Source organism: Scomber scombrus, chromosome 23, assembly GCF_963691925.1.
Source record: "Scomber scombrus chromosome 23, fScoSco1.1, whole genome shotgun sequence".
NCBI classification, from domain to species: domain Eukaryota; kingdom Metazoa; phylum Chordata; class Actinopteri; order Scombriformes; family Scombridae; genus Scomber; species Scomber scombrus.
Genome location: NC_084992.1, coordinates 19,614,949 through 19,640,390, shown reverse-complemented (window position 1 = coordinate 19,640,390; position 25,442 = coordinate 19,614,949). Strand labels below are relative to the sequence as shown.

At 39.3% G+C, this 25,442-nt stretch overlaps 1 protein-coding gene across 1 annotated transcript in view; it reads right to left on the bottom strand.

The window, feature by feature from the left end:
* nrxn2b (neurexin 2b) overlaps positions 1 to 25,442 on the bottom strand; it is a 590,949-nt gene that overhangs the window by 432,109 nt on the left and 133,398 nt on the right. The window contains 1 exon segment of the mRNA XM_062444511.1: positions 1,511 to 1,536. Within this exon segment, the coding sequence (XP_062300495.1) occupies positions 1,511 to 1,536 (26 nt within the window).

Below are 25,442 nucleotides of genomic sequence, written 5' to 3'. Positions count from 1 at the left end.
GATGCAGATTAATTTACTGCGTACCTGTAGATTTAATCCCTTTCTATATAATAAACACAAACACCCTACATCTGGGCTGGTGTGAGGATTCACTGCAATGCACACGGGTACAACTACAGAGAGTTGGTGGAAAACTAATGACAGATCTCTATCACAAGGCTGAGCATCCACAAGGCATTCACAACTGAAGCATCAATGTTTTCCTTTAAGTTAACTATCATTTACCCAAGAACTTAAATGACTTAGTATCCTAAAGTGCAGCCTTTTTTCTTTCACTTGGTGGATATTAAATGTTTGAATGAAACTCTTCAAATAGACTTTTGAAGCTTGTGTGGAAAACATCAGTAAATTCTATCAGCTTGAGAATAACAAATATTTAATGTTATATTCGCTACGAAAAGTTAAAACCGAGAGATGAAAAAAAATTCCCACCAGCAGCGAGTGAATCATAACAAATTACTGTTGGTTTCAACTGTTGGCATTACTCTATAGCACGACTGCTGCTCTCCTCCTCTTCAGGAAAGAGAGAGAGAGAGAGAGAGAAGAAAAAAAACACGAAATGGGGTAAAAGTTTATGAATAAAAATAAATCATCAGTGCAATCACTAGAGTTATTCCTGAGAACTGTCCAAACCAGTGGAGTTAATTTTAGCCATGGAGAACACCCTAATCAAATCAAGCAGAGAATAACGGAGAGACTCCAAACGTACACTTTCCCTCTCTTCTCTTTATGAGCTCCGTCGGGCTGAATGAGTGGATTGCCTCAGGCAATATGAAAATCTTAAGATGTGGGGAGTCTTCATCCTCACTATCCCTATCAAAATCCAATTCCAGAGTCCTTGCTGTATGCCAAAGTTATATTTCTGTTTCCATTATCAAAGTAATGTGGACCCCACCATACAGATACGTAATGACAGCCGTGGTGAAGTTCTCCTTATATTCTACATTACCACTGGATCAGTAAATCTTTATTCTGTGTCATACGCTACAGGAAGCTTTATTATTACGGCCTTTGATTACACTTGTAAAGACAATATGTGCCTTAATCAAAGACGTCGTAGCTAAGGAGGGAAGCAGGCTAATTCCCATGGCCCAACGAGTATCTAGTATTACTCCATACAGACATATTCATCTTCACATCATTTCTCCCCGTCACATCATGCCTAGTGTTATGATCCAAACATTGCATTGCCTTCCACATTTTTTCAAGCTATGTTATCTCCTGTAGTGGACATTGAGTGAACAATGATTTGATACAGGTTTCAGTAAACTTCTACTAAAGCACATTTCTAAACCCAGATGTATGACTAAAAATATACAACATACATATAAGACAGTGTTGTTTACCTCTTGTCATATCATAAGTAGACAGCAGTGGTTAACATCTAAGCTGTAATAAAAAATTGATGTCAGAAGTGATATGTTGCTGTATCTATAGCCCAGCAGCGGCACCTTTGTTTCTAGTATGTGTTGTTAATTGAATCAGACAGTGAGTATGCTCCTCTGCCCACCTCCAGCCTTTCCCTGCTCTCCTACCCTCCTCATCTACCCTGCCAAGAGAAGAAAGCAGCTTCACCCTCCTGCCATCCTCTCCTCCTCCAACGCAATCCTGCCATCTCACCAGTCCGCTCTCTCTCTCGCTCTACCTTTCCGCTTCTCCCTTTATCTATCTGTCCGCCCACACACGCTTCCTACCTGCAATTTTATCATTCACTTAACCCAGGCCATAAAACATGTTTTGTATCGTCATCTTCCTAGATGAATTCTCAATGCCTGTAAGTAGATTTTTTTCCTGCTTTTCATTGAATATTTGCATATTTGTCGCAAATACAAAAGCTGTCTCTGGGGAACAAGTGATTGAAATGCTGTGCTGGTAATAGAATAGTACATAACGTCTACATTTACCAACAGTGATTGCTGTTTGAATGGAACACGTTCAAAGATGAAGGCGATACTGTCCTGGTGTTTTGTTTTTTTTACACTCCTGCATTACTAGGTAGATAGGAATATTATAAATAAAAGGCTAAAAATGCATGCAGTCATAGTATGTGTAAGTGCTCTGGATAAAGCAGACACACTTTGCATGCTATTATAGCTATCAATCTAGGCAGGAATAAAATAAACCTGCATGCTTGAATATCTATTGCTTCTGCCTGTGACTTCAGAACAGTCAACCTTAAACATGAACTGCAACAACCAAAAAGTATAATCAAATAGTTTCATAATACAACCTCACATTAGCAGAGCATCCTCCCTGTCAGGTCACTGTTCAACACATCCTTCTGTGGATCAAGTGAAATGATGACAGCCTCCACATTACTGGTGTGTTCCATGCCTGAACTGCTTCTGCCAACTAACTAATGAAGAAAATGATAAATCTCTAAATATTCTTTATGCCCAAATGACCAAGGTCTCTTTTTTTTAATCACTTCTGCTGAACAAAGCACTGCCTTATTCCTTGAACTCCCACTTTCTAAAAACAGAATATCTGATATTCTAAGATATTTTTAAGGTATATTCGGAGCAAAAAAATAACAGTCTTTAGAGAGAAAAGATTGAGGATTTTACTCAGGGAAACAATGTAAAACATGACTGTGATAATAACAGCAAAATTGCTGTGAATATTCATTGTTGGCACCCGTGCCAAGCTACCTGTACGCCTGTCAGTTGGTGAGGTAGCAGAACAGATCCATCAAATATATCTGTCTTGCAGTGTGTCGGTGTATTTTGATGTCAGTGGAGCCTGGAGGGAAGCCTCATTAGTCTAGAAACTTCAACACATGCAGGCTCACAAGCATGCATGAGCGCACTGACGCCCGCGCAAACACTTTGTGTCTCCAGTGCAGACTTTGATTGCATTTAGTCACTAGTCCAATCTCACTGAATTCTTGTGTTTGCGTTGTGAGAAGACGGATATTACCAAACACATTTATTAGCTCATTATGTTAGAGATCAACCAGGTCAGGCCAGCAGAGGAAAAGCCAGCTGTGTGTAAAGATATTAAACACATCAATGGGAAGTATTTGTTATTGAGCTGAATAGATTAGAAATTGCTAAAAAAGGAAAGCTAAATAGGGAGTGACGCTGAGCCAAAGGGGCAGCTGTTAGGTATGAGGCAGGGCAATGGCTCTGATGGGATGCCATTTATGAGCGTGTGCATTCATACTGACCCATTCATGACAAAGTGGGCCAACAGTCATCTATCACTCTGTCTGGCTGAGTGTGTGTCAAGTGTTCGGGTCGCACCACCTGCTGCAGGTGGAGGCACTGTAGAGTGGCGGGCGATGACCAAATACTGAGCTCTCAACCCTGGCTGTGTTTCATCTGTCGGCCTCCTCTAACCCACAGCTAACAGATCCACCACACCTCCTGTCCTTCACTGTGACCTCAACTTCCACTCAGCCCACAGAGCCAGGACTGTGATATTGTTGCAGCCATATTGCAAACTAACATTTTCCTATTATTACTAGAATTGAAAGAGGCAGGTTGTTAGTTTCATTTTTTTTTTAAAGTTACATGCATAATTTTCACTGCTTCATAGCACAAATAGAACATAATAGAGAGGATCAGGAGGGGGTTAACTGGGTAGTTAATCAAATTATAGTTGCTCACTAATGACTTTGGCTGGTGCTGAGTTTTGATTCTTTTAAAACATACTTTCCCATGTGCATGGTCTTAAATGTAAATCTGCATTCACTTGTCCAGATTTACATTTAAGAGTTGTTGTGATCGCTAACAGTGGGATCAGTCATTAAGTCACTACGTAGCCCTGTTGTTAGCCGCTGGGGATTTAAATTACATACATACAAAGAAAGGCAAATACACTTGGTATTTTCAGGCTGCGTGGATCAAAAATTAAAGGGTTGACAAAGGGCATCTCCTGGAAAGAAAAACAAACATGGAGAGAGTCTGAGAGAATGATAAAAGTAAACAGCCAGCCACCCACCCACTGACAAACACAACCAACCCCAATCTGAAGCGCTTCATGTGGAGGATGTTGATGTCGTCTCCCCTGCCACCTCCATCACAAGAACAAAAAGTCAGAAAAGTCTGCTCTGGCAGCAATCACTGGCTGGGTGGCTCAAATCACAGCGCTATTGTTTGTCCAAAAGCACAATCAGAGCTGTATTGTCACAAGCCTTGTTGTACAAAAAAGGCCTGTGGCTTCCCAACACAATTAAAAGCCTTTGGACAGTGAGCTGCAGCGTTTGTAACACTGCATCAAACACACAGAGGCTTTTCTGTGGACGACAATGACAGAATTCATCTGAGGTGGACCTGCTGTGAACGGTTCCTAGGGAAAAGACTCTGCTGCTCACAACAATGTACTGTGGATACTCCAGGTGTGTGTGTGTGTGTATGACAAAGCTACACAGTGTTTAAAAAAAGGAGGTTCAAAAGTGTGCTAAGATCACACATATATGGGTTTTTAAAGGTCGATAAAGATATCAAGGTTTTTGGACCACAGCTGCCAAAAGTCAATATATGCATCAATAAAAAAAAGACTAAAATGATGATTTTAAAATCACAGGTTTTTCCCCACAAATTGGCACTATGGTCCATTTTTACACTATGAATATATGTGCAGCCAATATATGAGTAAAAGTGGCTCCATAATACATGATGATGATTTGATGTTTGTGAAAATGTGGTTTGCATGTGTTCTTAAATTTGCTTTAAACCTCACTTGTGTTCCAATTGTGTAGATACTGTAACTAGATTAAGTTTTTTTTTTTGTTTTTTTTTTTTTTTTTACAACTAATGATTGATAACATTTTTTTAAGCATGCTTAAATGTAATCATGAACAATAGGTGACCACCCATGATAAATCAAACATTTTCAGCCTTGTGTTATGAGCTGATTCAACATAAAAGTAAATGGACATGTCAGCCTCACACTGATATTTATAACTCTGCTTGAATCCACACATCTGCAGCAAAGTAAATGTGCTCACAAAATACTCCTACAGCTGACTTTGAAACCAATAAAAGGACACAAAGGGCTCCCGAAATGTAACATGCTCCCACCCAAGAGAGCCTCCAGCTAAAAGAAACAGCCTGCTGAGAAATAGCAATGAGCTCACCACCTCGAAGGCAAGAGTGAAGAAACTGAGAGACCCCACATCAACAACTACATTACAGCAGGGTTGATGGAGGGGGGAAAGAATTGAAAAATACAAAAGAAAAGCCTGTAATATAAATTCTTTAAATTCTCTTTGTGCTTGTCTCCCTCAGCTTTGTCAAGTTTCTTTGTGTAACAATACATGATATTTGTATTTTTAGCTTTGCTGTTCCTGTCAAAGTGTAGTTAATATTTAAAGATAAAAGGTAAAACTAGCAGTGTTGGATTCTCTCTGCAAATGAATGAGATTTACACAAGCAGCGTACTTTTCAGTAGTGTTTTCACTCATTATTTCCATTCTTAAATTATTTTGATGTCCTATGTTCATTTTTGTCTTATTCCCTACAGTTCTTTCATTAAGTGTGTCCACATTTCCAATTCCATTTTTGTTGAGAGAAAAAAATATACTAATAATAACATGCTCAACATGTTTTGTACGTGTCTGTCAACTGTGAAGGGGAAAGAAATAAAAAAAGGTATGTTGTTGTTCCCAATCAGAGCAGAGGCTTCAGATTCAGCCTCTCCACAGCCAGGCTGATTACAACCTGTTTAGAATGGTGATTACATAGAAAGAGGGGAATGTCAGGATGCAAAGCAGAGGCACAAGCAACCAAGGAGAATCAGTGTGTGGAGACAAAACAGTGTGGGTCTTTTGGAGCATCACAGAAAATAGATATTATTATCATAAATCAATTTAAAGTGTTTTTTTTTTTTTAAATAGGTGAGGATTAATTTGTATTTTAATATAAGAGACTGTTAGGATGTTTGTTTGTTTTGGGTTTTTTTTTTTTTCTTTTATACAGCATTGAAGTGGAAGACAACTACTTTGACTTGCTAAGATAAGATAATATAAGATATTGAAATCAATCTCTTTCATCTAACTCTCCAGAAGAATAAGCCTGGGTTCCTTGGTTTAAATGAACTCTGGAAACAACTTGATTCTATTCCTCATGGTTTAGCAGTTATGATCCAGGAGTACTTAATGCAATTTCCAGCACACCTTGTACTGTATTTATTATAGTAGTTTTGAGGATATCTCATAACAGGAAAAACAGACCTGAAAACATCCTACTGAAGAAATTGTGTCTTTTGTTGTTCAGATTTTTATTTTTATTGAGCAATCTCAATTTCTTTTCTCCTTTGCTAACCTTTCTGCTCCCTATGCGCTTCATTTATCTGTTTCCACTACAAGTTTACGGCTGGTGCCTTGTATGAAATATTAAAGTGAACTTCTACAGTGGAATTGCTATAGCGCTACACAAAAGTTTTACTTATGACAAAATAAGAAAAACTCTGCATTTGCTTCGCTACGGTTATATTCTGAAATGTTTAAAATATAAACAATTTTTGTAAGAACAACAGCAGTTTCAAAATACTCGTAGTGCCCACTGACTCTGGAAGAGCATGTTGGTCTGCTGAATAATGAAAGCGTTGCATGCCACTATGGGGACCAGCTAGCTGTCAAATCCAGCTCAATGTAGCGTGAATAACTTCAGTGGAGATGCTAACTGACACTAATGGTATCTACTGTGCCTCAAGGTTTTTGAGGATAAACAAATGACAGAGTACTATATACAACTTTAATCATATGAACCATGCAGGATGACATCCCTTCTCCCTGCAAAACTGTAACAAACAGCTATTTGCGTCTTCATTTTGACATCAGTATGCTGCTTCTCTGTTTTTAAGAAAATTCAGCTCCAGACTTAGTATTGGACATTCAGTTCAAGGCAAAGTAGCTGCTTTTGCCTCCAAAACTCTCCATAATTTATTAGATTACTTCAAATCAAAGTCAGTTGTATTTATATAGCCAGATATTACAAATTTGCCTCAGAGGGCTTTACAACCTGTACAGCTTAGACCCTTGATGAGCCTCATATGCATTTACTGAACCTGATCACCATATGTGCTTGACACAAATTTCGGCTGCATTATACTGCAAATATATAGTCCATATTATTAAAAAAGCATCATGTAATTGTCTGTAACAATATAAAAAATTGCATTCTGGATATCTGAGTAACAATGATAGTTTCCATAGAACAAAATACCCAGAAATGCGTCCATTGCTATCCACCGAGTATTCTCAAAGACCCTGAAAATCAGGCAACATAGATTCAAATATGACTGTCTCTATACCGCCATATATAGCCATAGCTTCCCTTCACGCACACATACCGAAAACATTCATTCCGAGTCACACAACACCGACCCCGCATTCTTACAATGATGAAGATGTTGTGTAAGTCGTATGGAAGGTCGTCCACTGCTATGCCCATTAAACCATGTTACACAGTAAAGGCTGTTTGTCACTGTGGCCCCTGTGAATCAGAGCAGTCCTTGGTTACACCCTCAGGCATTTATCAAAGGTTCTGTGTAGATGGCACAGTGTCCTTGGAAGAGAATTCATTCTAAAAGGGTAGAATGCACATTAGAGGTCAACAGCAACTATTTATGTTTAAGTTAACAGGAAACACAGAGTAAAAAGGGAAACTGTAAACAAAGTCTTACGCATGTACAAAGGGATAGTTTATGGGTTCCTAAGTAAGAGCGGCATTGTCTGTGCTTGAATAAAAGACGAAAAAAACATTCATAGAAAAATCCATTCAGAAATTGTATTTTTAAAAATACAATACGAGCAGCCACTCTGTAGCTTAAACACGACTTTGTCTTCTTTTTTATTTGTATCTTCACAATTACTATAAACTACTTTACTCTGGACAGGGAACAACAACTTTTCAAAATAAATTCCAAAATAGTTGAAAATGAATCTTCTTTTAGAAATATATACAGTATTTTCTAAAAAAAAAAAACACCAATGCAAAACAAACCTGGTCAAGCAGCTTAAAGACTGCAACATATCACACAGTCCACCATATTTTGAACTGAATCCCAGTCTGACTAAACTGGTTGCACGCAACATAACAGGAGTAAGTAATCACTTAGAAACACCTGACATAAAAGTTGCCAAGTCTCATTTTTCAATATTAAACTTTGAAGCATTGTCACTGAAGTCAGAATTTGGCATATAATACTTCATATTTTGTCCAACAGCCGGCAGCCGTACAAATTGGAGTGCATATCAAAAACCTCGACATGAGTGAGAATGTGTAGTCCTGGCAAATCAGCTTCCCTTACGCTACTGCATCAAACAAGTGGGCTGCTGGGAATGGACAGAATATCTCTTTTCTATTTGTTTATTTATTTATTTTTTATTACTGGCAATTCTAACGTAAAGGGGACACAAACACCTGTCAGCCCTCCGCATGACATGTAGACTGTTTTGAATTCCAGTCAAGGCGCTGATGGGGCCGGAGCAAAATTGAGCTATATCGCTGTCAGAGGCTGTCAACACTTTAATAACTGAGAGCTTTTCTGCCTTCCTCGCACGCTGACAGGAATGCAGATATTTTCTTTGTCTGTTTTTCTTTCTCTTTGCCCTCCCTTCCACACACCTCCATCATTCTTCTTTTACGCCTCCTTGTTTGGGATGGAACAAAAACAAGGCAATTCCTATTTCTTGTGCTGTGAAAGGCAGACTGCAAAGGATTTACACACGTAGGTAAGAAAATCTAAGTCGGTGACAATGTCTTGAGCTATTGGTAGTGTTCTGCAGGCTGTATCCACATGCACATTTTAATTAAATCATCAAATTGTGTGTTTTTGAGAATCTAAAGTCCTGCATATGGCTCATCCTCCTACATGTGTGACAAAATGTACATAAAGCTTCCTGCATATGTACACTTGATGTATGTGAACAAGATGGGTTGTGTTTTTTATATTAATTCTTCATTTGCAAATACATTTGTGAATTTTTAATTATTGTTTCTAATAAAGTCCATGTAATTGTGTTTTCTTTATCTGTGCAAAATAATAATGTGTTTTCTTATCACAAACCATTTAATTCAATCAGGACTGAGATAATTCTTGCATCCACAAGGTGGCAGTAATGCAACACCAGCTGCCATAAAACCCAGAAGAAGAAGAGAATTAAGACACTTCAGACTACACATGTGCAAGGCCATGTGACTGCTTCTAGTGTACCTCCAAATCTTCCCTGAGTTAACTATGGCGCACAAATTGCTGTTTGTCTTCATTTTCTTAGCTGGCTTTTTCTTAGCTAGCTAAGTTGGCTGCAAGACCCAGTTTGGCCTGCTTTAATCCCGATAAACCCCACCAATCCATCAACATGTTTCCACTGTGAAACATTACCATAGTACATACGTAAATGTCATTATATAACTTTATATCCAGTCTATGAACGGTGCAAGCTGCAGCAGGAGGTAGCAAAACATAGACTGCATATACAGATGGACGACACCTCCAGCAAAACTCCAGGAAGAGTGCTGAACTTTGAAGCCAGTTTGACATAGTGGTCAAACTGAGATTATTTCCTCTCCAAATGTCACAACAACCCCTGCAAAATGACTCGCTTTCAGAATTTAATCAATTTAGTCTGATAACATTTGGAAAGTCAAGAAGAGCTGCACAATTATTTTAATTATTTTAACTCCATTACAGTTAGCGGAGGGTTATACCGGAATTAAGCTGTGTTGGTAGCCTAGTTTCTTTGTTTTGATGATTAGTTTTGCCCTCGTGGTGGCCTGAAGCTGGGTCTGCTCAAGATGTTTCAGAGCTAGCTGAAGGCTAGTGGAGGGTTAGCCACAGCATTGCCAGAAGGGGCCACAGTACACTAGCCTCGCACTAGCCCTAGTTCTCCGTGTGGATCCAACCAGAGCAGCAACTTGGTTTGTTATTCAGGTTAAAGTGAGAAAAAGCAGCGTGTGTGTCCAGCAGCTGTATGAAGTGGAACCTGTGGAGGAAGCACTAGGACTGTCACAATGAAACGGTCTGTGGTGGTGGCGAAGGAGAGGGTAACCAATCCGCCATATTGACAGAAATGTTAATTTCGTACTGATGCCCATATTTTATTTTAAAGCCTTTATTGGCCAATATCGATGACACACCAATATAACCATGCATACCTGATTAATCGATTAGTTGTTTGGGCTTTGGGAAAGACAATTTTCTAAGATTTTATACGCCAAGGTGCAACAAAAAAGTGTCTTTTTTTGTTCCAACCAGCAGTCCATAAACCAAATATATACAGTTCACTGTCACAGAGGACTAAAGCTGCGTTCAGACCAAAAGCATCTGACGTTTGATAAATGGGCAATACCTCCATCTAAAATGTTTATGGAGTAAAATTAAAATATACTGGGTGGCAAAGATTGGACATGGAATATTCTACTAATTGCCCTAAGCTCCACACTGCTGTGTTTAAAGTTACCCTCACAAAAAGAGGGCTAAAAAACAGGGGGGAAAAAAGGAAGATTTTAAAAAAACTGACATGAAATTATTTTTTTAAATTTTTTTTTATCAAGTGCGACCCACTTTATCCGTGATGACACACCAGCCTTGTAAAAAATGGAGGAGAGACACAATGAGGTTGAGAAGATGAGAAGTGTTGCATAACTGTCTCGTCTACATTAATTATCTCTTAGGCAACAGGATGTAAACTTTACACTTAATTGAGAGGTAACGGAAGACAGAAACGGTTAAACAATTATAACTTTCATTCATCAACACTTTCTATTACTGAAGGTGTATTTTTGGTACGTGTTGGATTTTGTTGCTATATCAGTGTTCATATGTTCCAGCATCAAACAAGCCAGCTGTATACTGGTAGTAGTGGATCGCTTATGACTCTTCAGAGGGCTGTTTCAAGCATTATGATAACATAACAATGAGAGGGATTGAAATACATGCTATAAACAATGAACTTTAATAGGTTGCACACGTCTTTGTCTCTTATCTAACATGTTTACAAGTAAACAAGATTGGTTAATGAATTGTCTATTAAAGAAAGGCAAGTAACATGATCTCTACTGAATGGTACTAGAAATTAATTTTGTTCATAATGATAATATGTATTCGATCTTTCCTACATACTCTCAATGCAGTTTGATTTTGCTCCAAGGGATAGCCTGATCCAAATCCACACACTGCATATCCACACACACACACACAAGAGGAAGAAAGTATGAGGCAGAAGAAAACCATCAGATGAGTGATGACGTTCATATTTTTAGCAAAGTGAGCAAATGTCATGCCGTTGTTCAGTGTGTACAAGTGTGCGTGTGGGCATTGCGTAGTCACTGGCAGGATGACGCACTTTTATGATGTCATCTATCTGGAACACATTGGATTTAATTGGTCGGTCGTTTCAAAGACGCATGACTCTTTTTTTAAACATTTTTTTAACAAGCGCATGTAACACACACACACTCAATCATTTCTGCTGCAGAGTGGAATATACTTCACTTTTCAGTATACTCAATGAAGTACACAAAATGTTGTGTGATTCATATCAAACAGCACAAGGACTCTTAGATCATGCACACAAACATATAGCGACATAAATTTCATAGGCTCCCCCTTTCTCTCACACTCTCCATAAATACACTCTCTCGGAGCTATTGGCCCTCCAGCTCTCACAATGTTCTCCCCAGCCCGTACAACATGAATCCTATTGTGACTGCGTAGCGATATATCAACCATAGCCTTATAGCCTAGCTGTGTCCTACCCTCAAGCAAACCTTGTGTTCTTCTGGTTTGCAGGCGTTAGTAGCGCTGATAACACTCTGGGTCCACCGGCCCCCATTTATCACCTCTGAGTACCACCTCACCACACGCTTTACTCAACAGCAACACCGCAGGTCAGCCAAGGAAAGGAAATTACAAATGCAACGATGTCACTTTTTCTTCCACTTGTTCAATTTAGCTTTGAAGTAATGGCGATCGCTCTCAAATATTATCATGGGGTACTTAAAGCTTCCATTCTCTGAAACCATGATCAGGCTGACAAGGATTTTGGATTAGAACTAATGCAAATGATGTGCAAACACTAATCTCTTATCACCCACCTTCACCTATATGAACACCAAGGGAGAGCTACTTCAAAATGGTGCTTTATGTTTGCCTTAGTTCATATGGATTTTCTACAACTTCAAGTTTGGGATACTGCAAAGTGGTGAACATTACTCAACAGTGTTTATGCTATACTGAGTACTGCATGCAGTGGCCTGATTTCTGAGGCGTCATGTCATCAAGAAAAACAACTTATACTTTATTTTGAAAAGGCTATAAAAAACAAAGGTTTTACTTGTTTGCATGAGCATGACAAAGACAGTCATGGAAAGCACCACTGTATAAAATGTTTGTACAAGCAGTAACATGAAACAAAGGAGGAAATCAATGCATTACTTGCATCCATGTCATCAACCTCCTAAAACCTGGACTATCTCCTCAGATCTCTTACTTCTACTCAACACTTTACTGTTGACTGTGGGCCATGCAGTCAATACTGTTCTGATAGAGATATAGAGAGAGGAGAGGGGCTTCTATGAAATCCTGTGCCAGCCACTGACATCCAAACATCCATCCAGGAAACATTCACACACTGTGTGAGACCACAAACCAGGAAGCCAGGGTCCTATCAAACACTAGCTAGTCCACCATAAAACAGCAAAGCAGCAGCCTCAGGCACCCTACCAACTAGACTCTTGGCCCTTGTACTGGTGGCTCTTTTTTTTTTTTTTCTTATGGTTTATGAGATGGGATATAACATAAACCTGGCTGCTGAGATGGTAGAAAACATACTTTTTAAAACCCACAATGTCTTATCATACAAGGTAATAGAGATGGGCTATACTGTAGTACTTCTAAAGTGTAGGATCCTTAAACCAAATGCCAAACCAAACTAATAACTACTCAACGTCTCACACACAGAAAGCATTACAGAGCATGTATGGAAATGTGCTGCAATTACATCTAACAATAACACAAGTGTTTCCAGAGGACACTTAGAAGTGATGAATATACCTGGATACGGCCTCAATCATGCAATCACAATGTTACAATAAACCAAACACTTACATTTGAACTGATTTTTCAACATCACTGACGGATAGCAAACATCAATAATGTCATGGAGTCACAACCCATGGCAACGACAAGCGTGCCCAAACATTTTCATCACTTTTAAGTATCCTATGGAAGAACTTCCATTACTGTTTGGTGTATTTGCAGCATGTTTCTATGATGTGCTGTGTTGTCTGTATTGTGTTGTGTGGTCTGAATTTGCAGCACGTTTTCTAAATGCTGCCCATGTGTTGTTAAATTGATGAAGATGTCTTCTTAATTTGCTCGTGCTTTGTCTATTTGCATGTGTTCTCAGTTACATTGTGTTGAGCTCATGGGGCTACATAATATCTAGTCTATAATTAAAGGACCCAATATTATGTAATACATTATTAACAGTTCCTTCATAGCCTCTTAGACTGGGAGAATTTAGACTTTAATTAGGAACACATATTTATTTTATATATGTGTTTGTGTGTGTGTGTGTGTGTGTGTGTGTGTGTGTGTGTGTGTGTGTGTGTGTGTGTGTGTGTGTGTGTGTGTGTGTGTGTGTGTGTGTGTGTGATGGGGGGGTATCCATGTATGGATAGTTTGGATAGTATGGATTATTTGTTTTTACATGCAAGCACGTGTACATGTTCAAAGCTACTGTATGCATGCGTCTTGCCGCATAAATATATGTGTGTTTGTGTGTATGTGTGTGCGTGTGTGTGTGTCTCTGTTTGTGCGCTTGTTGTTGGTTCATATCCAGACAGGTTGATTCATGGGCCTCATCCCTCCTATTGGGTTGCCTATCGATCAGGCCGGCTGTGAGCTGCTGCTGACCACGGCCTGGGAACCACACAGCAGTTATTGCTAACAGATACACAGTGGCTGCGGTGTGTCAGCATGGGCCCTGGAGCCTTAGAGGGTTGGGCTGAGAATGGGGTGTGTGAAAGTATGGAGTGATTAATGTGAGAGTGAAGTCAGCTGGGGTCGGATACAATTGAGCAGGAAATTTGAACATAAAATGAGCAATAAAACATATATAATAGATTCAATAATAATACAAATGATTAAAGACTAGCATGTTTTCTTGAAGGTAACAGCAAGCTTATAGAAATATAGGATGGCGACTGCCTCCACCATAGTCCATTAACGTACATTGACATTAAATCCGTGCTTTCACTTAACTGAAAAATGAATTCTGCATGCAGTGATAGATTTGTTTAAATGCAACATATCAACGTGAGTCTTTGTTTAACAGTTTTTCACCCTTATTCCATCAGGTCAGATCTTGTGTTTTTGTGTTTGCAAGTGAAAGAAATAATCTTTTGACTCCTGTCTGTGCAGTAGAAAAAAGACAGACTCTTTACATTAGCAAAGGTCAGATCAGATCTCTGCAGTGACAATATATAATCTGATACCATCCTCAGAGCTTTATGTTATGCAAGACAGAGAAACAGAAAGAGAGTGGAGTGTGGAGAATAGAAATGTGCCCGAAGGTCTGTCTCTGTCATAATAATGTATGAAATACCCAGCATTGCTGCGTCTTCTGGAAGTTAAAAAATAAACTTGCACCAACACACACACACACAGATTATTGACACCTGCATGAGTACTGAGCCCTGTGTTTTTTGTTTGGTTAGACAACATTCAGTGAAAATGTGGGCACCTAATGCATAGACCACCTGGAGTCAAGTTTTTTTTGGAGAGGGCTGTGTAGGAATGAAAAAAAGAGCAATATTAATTGTAAGATGCTATCTAATTAGGGTTCCAAACTCAAAGGCATATAAGCCCATTGAGTTTGTGCAGGTTTATTATTATTATTATTAGTTTTATTCTGGATTGAATTAGAGTGTACTAAACAAAACAAAAAGACAATTGGACCATAAAATTATGCCATGATGGATTTGTTGATATTTGAAATAACAAACAAATCAACATTAAATTTAGCATACCACCTTTCGGAACTGAGCTACACAGTTCTACTATAAATGGGAAAATATGGTCCAAATCCATGGTCTCCATCAATCAACAAACAATTGTGTGGCAATTGTGATTAAACTCATTGTGGACATCCTGCACCATGTCTTAAATATACATGCCAAGTTTCATTCACATCTGATGATGTTCTATTTCCATAAGTCTGTCAATAACTCCAGTCAGAGTATTTACTTTTGCTTATTACTTTTGGAGGAAAATATGAATAAACAGCATTGAAGTGTTACTTTTTTGTCAATGAATTCCCAAATGCAGTTACTATATGGTAGAAAAGATTGGATGTTATTTACTCTAAAGGTATGTTATTTACTATATGGACATCTTTGTGTAATTTGCATATACTGTAATAATGAAAAAAGTTCCTTATTCAAACAGAATCAAAACTAGCTGAAGTAACTTTGCTTGGCTTTGTGTAGCTTGAATCCTGCACCTTTCATTTAGTCTGATTGAGTTGCTTCCTTCTGTTGAACACAAAAAGGTTTGAATCCACAAATTGCTTCTTTCAGCTATAATATACATTGTTTTTGTTTGATACTGAGTGTGTCTGGTGTTTTGCAGTCTACACACATCTTTAATAAGCCAATCAAAGGTACATTTATGAATGTTAATTAATTATTTGCTTCTGTGTGTTGAATTGTGTTGTTGTCTTTTCTTAGTGTAGCTTTAGGAACACTCCATCATTTCATCCCCCTGTTTATTCTTTCCATTTTATTCTTTGAGGCATGTTGTAAATTCTGTTTCAATATGACCACTATAAACTCTAAATCATGGAGCCAAATGGCTACTGGGTATACAGTACCACATAACCACAACTATCAATAACCACAAATTATTTTTCTGCCAATCATACGACCATAAATCAGGTGCTGTTAGGTCCCTTAACAAACTTCCAAAACCAGTGCAGCTCCTCTTTAACATGCAGTGTTTCAACTCCATCCATCCAACCCTTGTGTTCCAACATTATCACAGAACTCATTTAAACCACATTGATATAAAGTTGAACAATAAACAGACATGATCCTATCACCTATCTCAGACACATACTTATGTCTGCATAGTGCCGCTGTGCAGAGTTCAGAGGTGTGTGCACACAGTCAGTATGAGCCTGCAGGAGTGGACGGTCTGCTGCTGACTCTGTCATCGCCTCCTCAGACCCACAGTTGCACTGTCACGACCCTGAGGCAACACAGGCAAGTGTTGCTCTATATGTGTGAGTGAGGACATCTATGCCAAGTTAAGTGAGTCAATTATGAGTCACTTCTTCAAAGGGGAGCTTCAGAGATATACAGTTTTACATTTAAAGTTACATTAAGGATTAGATTAGTATTAGTAGAAGTTCATTTTTCTTCATGAATCCACTTAAAACATTCTAATCAACTGCGTTTATCTCCTAAAAAAGAAAAAAGTCCTCTACAACACAGCAAGTGGTGTGTTATATGGACCTGAAAGCTGCAGCAGTAGTGCTTATTGGAAGTAAACAGAAGATGAGCTGTGTTGTTAATCATGCGCGATAATTCTAATGTGCTATAACTATATTATCGCAATAACAAACACACAGTATTGCCACCTAGAGAAGCTCGTATTTCATCAACAGGAAATCCACGGCAACATAGTGGACACTGGCAGAGCTCAGGCCACAGAAAAGTATGCAAAACTGTCCCCCTGTGGTGATGCTTCTTATCTCCCGTTTGCAGTGTGCACTCACAGCATCATATACATCAAAAAAAGGAATGAATGTAATCACGTTAGGGAATGGATGTAGTCAATAGAAAATCATAACAGTAAAAGTGCACGGATGGATGTGGGTGTGTGTGTGTGTGTGTGTGTGGTCTGTCATAGGCTACTTTTGGGGACACATTTCTGACCTTGGATCTGTTAATTGGAGACAGCTTTTCCATTGTGGACAAAAGCTGTGTCACCAATTGTCAAGTAGTGGTGATGGTTAGGGTTTAGGTAAATCTCCAAGAAATGAATGTAAGTCTTTATGTAATGTCCTCCAAAGTGACCATTGTTTTATATGTGTGTGTGTGTGTGTGTGTGTGTGTGTGTGTGTGTGTGTGTGTGTGTGTGTGTGTGTGTGTGTGTGTGTGTGTGTGTGTGTGTGTGTGTGTGTGTGTGTGTCTGTGGTGGTGTGTGTTAATGTATGCTACTGGCCATGGGCAGGACCCAGCACCAGCTGTTGGTAATAAACCGTGGCTGTTATTGAACGCTCCCTCTAAGCTGTGGAGCTAGAGGGCACCAAGCCCCATCTCCAGCAATGGTCTGGCCCTATACTTAGCAAACACCCCTGCTGCTCCCATAATATAACCTCATTATTCTGCCCTTTTTTTTTCTCCTTCCCCTCACATGCTAGCTCTTTCTCTACTGCCTCATGGAGTCAAATCAACCTAATAGATCTACAATGAGCCTGCCGAGCATTGTAATGAACTTCAGTCTTGGGCTAAACACAAACACCAAAGGACAGGGTGTGAATGGATGCCAAGGAGGAAATGTGAATGTGGATCACATCGTGAGGAAAAAGCTGTGTGTTACTTAAAACAAAAGGAGGATGAGCTGCAAGATCAGGTCAAGTTGTATTTGCGTCCGTTTGTTTTTTTCCTTTTTCTCTCGCCTTGCATCCATACGATTCTGCATCCGTGTCCTTGCGAGTACAGAGTGCACAAGCCATACGCTTCCAGCTCGCCTCTTTGACATGCTTTGTTCTCACTGAACCTTTAATCTCTGTAAACTGTATTCCCTCATCTGTCTTTCACACTCCCATACTCACTCGCTTACCCAGGAGATGTAGGTTTTCCCTTACAGAGCAAAGTATGTCACGCCTTATTGTATGTTAAAGAATCTCAACACTCATAAAGTCAATGTTTTAACATCCACAAAGCTTACATAGCTTCTTCAGATACTAAAAAAAACTATTTCAAGAGACATCAAATTCCTGTTAATTAGTAGATGCTTTGACAGGAAGTGTGTCTCTTCTACGCTGTGATCTCTGAACAAGATGGAAAGATTAAGTCACGTTTTTCTTTTTTTCCCCCCCTTTTTTTTGAGTGAGGGAAATTAAACTTGAATGTTGGTGGTCTCTGCGACTTCTTTGATTTGAGGATTAGAGCTAGGGACTGTTCATCGCTGTCTTAACAATTACTCTGAGGCTAATGGAAGCGGACGCCGTTAATCTTCACATGCTGACACCAATGTAGATCTAGCAGTGCTCTCCATCTCTTATTCCTACTGTGCAAGTCTCACGTTGCTCAGCCGAATAAACTAACAGCAACAATCACACACCATCAACACACCGTCATTTATAACAATCCGACGCAATTTCTCAGCAGTCAAGATATTACAGTTTAATTTATTCGTTTGAGACATGACTGGGATGAAATATAACGGCAGCAGGTTTGATTGATTACCGTGTCAGGGATTTCTCCAGCCTCCAAAAAAAAAAGAACGTGGAATGTCAGCACAGCAGTTACTGACTCCACGTCAGCAACATAAACATTTTACAAGTTAGGATTTATTGTCTTTAGTGTTAATGATGTCATTTCTAAGCCACACCACAGTCACACTGAATATACAGCCAGGCATTTATGGTTTTATATACTGGGAGAAAGGGTCAAATAAGCAATTCTTATTCCCACCCAGCATTAACATCTGTCCTTACAACTTGAGTTCTTAGCCTGACAGAGATGAGTCAGTCCTGAATAAGATGTAAATCAAATCCAAATCCGCTTCAGATAGAAAAAAAAAAAGGTTACAGTAACAACAAAGATTGTGCACATTATGTCCCGGAACCACCTACTGTAAAGCACAGACAGAAACATCACATTAAAATAAATAAATGTGAAAGGAGTGAGGCGGATCAAAAAATAATATCCTTGTCCATAACATCCAACTGTATGGGTATTCGTGGGTGGGGAACAAGCCAGATATGGTGTCCAATGACAGTTTTAAAGGTGAAATATATGACAATCACCCCCCACTAAATGTAGCACTAGCAGCAGCATCTCAAACCAAAACAAATGAATGCGTCGCTTGCTCGATAAAGTTAGGGGGGTAAAAAGCGGCTCCTAAACTGACAGCTCATGAAACTCATATCTACCTGTCAAACCAGGCAGTGCTGATCAGATATAAATAAAAATGCTGTTACTACATTGTCTATTCCTTCTTGTTTTCTGACACATATTTTTGTTTACTCTTCAGCTGTAATTTTAGTAGGTGCACAAATAAATCTATTTCAACATACATATTTTAACCTTTACTGGTCCAAGTTTCCACTATTTAAGTCACTGTTGTATTAAGACAGTGAAGCATAAAAGGGTATAAATGGTGCCTCAAATGGTGCCTCAAATGGAGCAAATGAGTGGGCATTTAACCGTAGTGAGTTAAACTGGTTCCCTGTGGTAGGGGATGAGAGCTGGACGCCTTGAGTAGTAATTATCTCAGGTAGCTATCTCATTACCACCCTCCTCTAGTATGTAAATGTGGCCACAGGCTCGGGTGTAACACTGCAGATTGGCCTTTTTTTTGTTGTACCGTTTCCGAGGCTGTGCTGTTTATCACCAGGCGGGGGGGAGAAAATAATTTAAGTACCTGTTACATTTCCGGGGATAATGTTTTAGTGTCTTAGGTTTTCTACAATTGTGGCTGATGTATAAGACTTGTTCAATTAAGTGGCCAGGTCGCTGCGATCAAACAGAACATTGCCTCAGTGTGAAGCATTTTAATGATGAAGGTGATGAAAGGAATTCATACATTAGTAAAGTTATGAACCATTTCAATGTTGGCAGCGGCCTGCTCCTTCATGTCTGTATTCTCTTAGAATAAAGCAGTTGCAGTTCATTATGAATTCCCTAACTGTGTATAAATACCTATTACCAGACTTTGAGAGATGTATGAAAAAAAAAAAAAAAGTCTGAATTAGAACAAATAGCTCGAGGTATTGGCACATTTTGTGGGGGGGTCATCTGACTGCTGAACATTCTGGAGATATGTTGAGAAAAACAGTATGTTCTAATAAGTGCCACCCTCCACCCAACCCAGAGCCTGAGTCCTTTACTGTCTCTCCCAAATTGTGAATGTGTGGTTCACTGAGCATTCTCAGTACTATGTGTGGAGAGCAGGCCAATCCCAGTGCAGCATCAGCTTGAAGAGGCTTCTGCTGGCTTCTGACTAGCCAGGGGTTGGCATTCAAGGGAGGGAGAGAGAAAAAAGCGATGCTAATCATCTGAGCGGTGGAGAACAAGGCTTGAGTCAGACAGACAGAGACGTACACAGAAAGATGTCTCTGTCTCTTTCAATGCCATTTTTTTTTTTTTTTGGAGTCAGAATTCAGCAATAGGATAAGGATCTCTGCTTGTAGTCTGCCTGCCTGGCTTTACTTCTAAAGGACGACAATTACCTCTGCCACCACCTGCCTCGTAAGCCTGGCAGTGAAGAGACAAACTTGACTGTCTACAAAAGAACTGCAGTATGAACTTCCAGCAATGATATATTTTTGCAACACTGATTGTCAGACTGTTTGACTGACGTGCAGTTGGCTGTGACATCTGCTTCCATTTGAATTTCCACTGTATTTATTAAACGTTGACAGACCTCAGGGGAATAATGGAGAAGGGTGCATGCTTGTACACATCTGGCAGTTTTACACCGCAGAACCAATTTAATACTATACGTCAAATTGACTGACTCCCTTAATGAACATTTGAAGTTTTGCACAATAAATAGTCTTTATTAATTAATACATCTGTGTTTGAAAAGTATCTACCTATGTGTACACACTTGTTGTCTTTATAATGGTTATTAAGGAGAGCATTAATAATCTAATACTTTGGATTGCATTGCTAACAACTGCTACTACTGCTATGATAATTATTGTTATCATAATCATTATTATACACTGTGTGCTGCTTAGAAACCATATGCTGAGCAGCTTGTGCAATCTCTCCCCTTGTGAAACCTCAAAAGGTCTTTAAAAAATGCTCAGGCACATGAATCACAACATGCCTGAGCCATGATGCATTCGCAGACTGACAATAACAGCGTGTATCTCAAAAGAGAAAGGGAATTATCTCCCTCTTCTTTACCCAGTGGTCTTAATGAAGATGGAACTCGATTTGCACTGGCCTCCCTGATCAAATTTTAATTAGTTTTTTTTGTTCCTTCCCCTCTAAGGATCTTGATTCTTGCAGGGCGGTAAGGAACGGGTGTGGTATTTGAATGTCCGTCCGTACTCTGCGCTGCGCCCTGGGGGTAAACATGTCCTAAACCAAAACTCAAGTCCCCCTACTCTGTTTCCAAGCTGCCACAGACAGACAAAATGCCACATTGGTATTCAGACAACATCAGATCTCTGGGCCAAACACTCTGGACAAAGCTTAACAAGCAGGCACACACACAAAAAAACCATTTACTTATAAGGATCAGGAGATATGCTTGAATTATTACAGCACGGAACTCACAGGGGAAAATATACACCACGGGATTGTACAAAACCTTATTATCATGACTGCATGTTTTTTTTCTCATTACATGCCACACATTCTGCTGTGCCGTAGATTACTATTACAAGTTCATAATGCATAGTGGGTGCTGCGGCGAGACAAAGCTAATTATTAGAAGGCGAGCGATAACACTGACACATCACTAAAGCAGGAGTTGGCTGCTTGCAAAGTGCTGTGAGCGAGAGTTTTTAAACTCCATTCATCTCATTTTCTTAGTGTTTGTGTGAGGTTCTGATACGTCCCATTAGTCTGTCAATCTCATCCTCCTATCCCGGTCCTATCGCTCGCTCGTGTATTTCGCCCCCACCGATTTCCAAACGCCGTGCTGATAGAAAGTTAGCCTGCTGTGACGTGTCAGCATATCTACACATAAAGCGTCTGTTCGTGTTTTAATAAACGTCTAAATGGTCCGCCGCACCACAACACGGAAGATGAAATATAAGTTGCCTTTAACTTTGCGTTCACCCAACAGAAATTACATGAATGGGGCGGCCATTTTGAAAATGAGTGCAATGTAGAGGAGTTAGCTCAAGGAATGTGAGCCATAAATAGTAGTTGTGTGTCTGAAGTGCTATAAAAAGACCCATTTAAACAAAGGAGGTGCTCAACCACACCTATGGAAAGACTGGTAGGTGTAGCATTAAAATCAACTTGAGGCAAATGAATAATGGATGAATGGGAATTGTATAACACACACAGTATTTTTACTGAAACCCATACCTACATGAGTTACTTTCACAAAATTCATAAACTTGAAAATGAGAAACAACCAACTGAGCACCGGATTCTTATGAGGCAGTCGATGCAGTATAACAGCATTGTACAATACGATATTACTGAAACACAGATTGGTGCCGGGGCTCCAAAACAAACTACTAATTCACAGCAACAGTCGAAATTTGCATCAATGCCTATGTGGCTCCCAAAGTGGGGGTTAAGAGTTGTGTCTTTTCATAGTAAACAGTGGAAAATCCTCACATCAATATACAGTACAAACAACTGAAAGGTAATATAGTAGACAACTTCAAATGGCTGTAAAGCATTAAGAATAAAAATAAGAGAGAGGAGGAAAAAAAGCAGAAAGGCAGGAAAAGGTAGGAAGATTTATTTTCAGCTGTTTGCAATGTTTTTCACACCAACCACAATTAATAGATAATTGGTGGTTTGTATGTGTGTGTGTGTGTGCATGTAAATGTTCCCACACACTTAATTTCACTGCTGTTACCACTCATTCTCTGTGAAAGGTGAGTGAAGTGAGTGCATTGAAAACACCGTACAAAAAGCTAGCAGAAAGAATGGAAAGATGTCAACTTACCGACTTGAGATGAGTCACCTGGAAGAAAAAGAAGAGAGAAAAAAGAAAAGATTGATCAGATGAAAGAAAAAAAAGCAAAATGTCACTTGAGTACATCTGCTTACCAAAAAGGTAGTCACGACAAAATGAGCTACAATAGCACAGGGAGACTGCAATTAGCATAAGATGTATACCAGAGTGCTACTTCACACGTAAGCCTCAACACAGAGCTGCTAATTGTGATGATGGAGGGAAAACGGCTGCCAGGGATGATCACAATGCAATATTCATATTTTCTCTCTCAGAGAAAGTCTTAAAAGGTCATAAAGGACCTCTCAGGCAATAGTTAGCTTCTTGACATTCAGTTTCCATTTCCTCCAGTTCTGCAAGAAGACTCAAACTTATTAAAATAGTTGTTCAACTGTCAAAAAAAATCTTCCTAACTGCAAATATATGTGCATTTTTATTTTTGTTATTGTTGATATTTTACTACCAGATGACCTAATTAATAAAAAGAGAAAAAAAGAAAAGAAAAATAATAATAAAGTTAAAAAAGAGAGAGGACGGCAACCAGTAATGACAAAAACAAACAAATTATGTAGCATACATAAATAATGACTTAAATGAAATAGTTTTTGGGTGAACAATATAACACAATACACATGGCTGTTTGCTTCTTAGATAGATAGATGTAAAGATAGATGTAAACTTTATTGATCCCCTAGGGGAAAAAAACAAAGCTTCTTGTCACCTTCTGAAAAAATGACATGGCACATTCATCTATGGTGGTTCAGGCAGACACCATACAAAGTTACTGTCAGAGTCATAGTATGATAGATGGGATTAAAGTAAGACAAAGAAGAAGTGGTAGGGAGTGGTAGCAAGTCAACATCACCCCCATAGCTTATTAACAGCCCTGTCCCTGCTCATTCTGGATTCCTTCCAATGTTCAATAAATGGTTCAAAAAAGAAGGGGAAAAAAACTGCTTTAATAAACATGAATAATTTTCATCAAAAATATTGATCCGTGCTGTCGGGCCATATTTCTAATTAAAGATTGGAGCTTCTAAATCAGTTGGAAGGCGTTAAGTATTACAGTTGATCAATTCTGGGGCGGAGGGTCCATCCAATTAAGTTGTGAAAAGCAACTTTTTCTTTTTTCTTCCCCCTCCAGGAAGTCAAGCTGTAAACACAGAATTTTGCACATGCTGCAAAATTTGAAATGTCTTAAAAAGTACTCTCTTGTTCATGACCTGTTGAACATTATCCAAGTTGCACAATGTTCTATGAAATATATAGAAAAAAAGCACAGCACTATTGTACATTTTGTGATTTATTTTCACTTAAATGACAGCTAACATTGCACGTTGTGGTTGAAGATAACAGATTGTCAAAGAAAACGGAACTGTCATGTTCTTTTTCTTCTCTTTTTGGTTTATAACCTTTTAGAAGTACCATATGTTTTCAGAGTGTATCTTCCACAATGTTGCATTAATGAATAAATCATTACAACTCTAAAGTATAAGTCTCTAAAACTACAAACTAAAAAATGTCATATTTGATGCACTGTGTGAGAAAAATATCACACAATGAAACCTTTATATAATATGATATATTATATTATTAATGTTTTTTTTGGGATCTGTGTGTTTGAAGAATTTTATTCAAGACACACAATGGAAAAGGTTGTGAGTCTCACTCAAATGCAGTATCAGGAAATGGAAATGCACACCTCAGCCCACTGAGCTTCTTGTTAGTTCCCTTTTATTGCTGCCAGCCATGAACAACGAAGGCTGCCATCCCTACTGGCGAGATGTCTACCATTCCATGTCCAAGGTGAAAAGAAACCTCTTCAGCCCCAGCACATGGGGCAGAATAGGAATCTCAGCCAGAGCAGATGGAGCACAAGGCACTTTGCCTCGCAGTGCCAACCTTGCTCTTGATCTACGGTCCAGACACAAGAGCTGAGGCAGAGCTTAAATGAACACAGTGGTGACTGAAGGCAATGGTGGAAAATGTGCCAGAGGAATTTACGCAATCAATAGGCCGCAGTCTCCCAGGCCTTGTTCGTTAATATCCAGGATTTTGACAAGGATATCTCCAGCTCCCAAGTGCTATCAGCTGCCTTGCTTGCTCAGACATTGACAAACATGCACTTACACATGGGGGTAGAGCCAATGGCGGGGACGAGGAGGAGGTGAGTGTGTGTGCGATACAAGGGGAGCTAAGATAGTGGAATGGAGCAAATGAAGAGATAGTTGGTCAAACATGGCTCATCTATCATGCCTTTCCACTACCCCCAGGCCACCGCCAGCACACCAGAAGAGACATAAAGATGTACAGAGCAGTATACATGCTCCCATGTAATATCATGTCATGGCAGCTGTGTACAAATATAAAGTTATGGCAGCCACGCCATCTTTACAGTGTGGTGCACAGAGCTGGGTTGACCATGTTTTATAGATGATATATCATTGTGGAGAGCTGATAGGACCCAGGGGCAGAGCTATAAAGTCTCTAGTGACCCCTGTAGTATAGTAAATAACCTCAGCTAGATGCCAGCAACAGTTTGGTGCTCAGTATTTCATGGAGCAAATACACTGAGGCCAAGGCTGGTGGGCTACAGC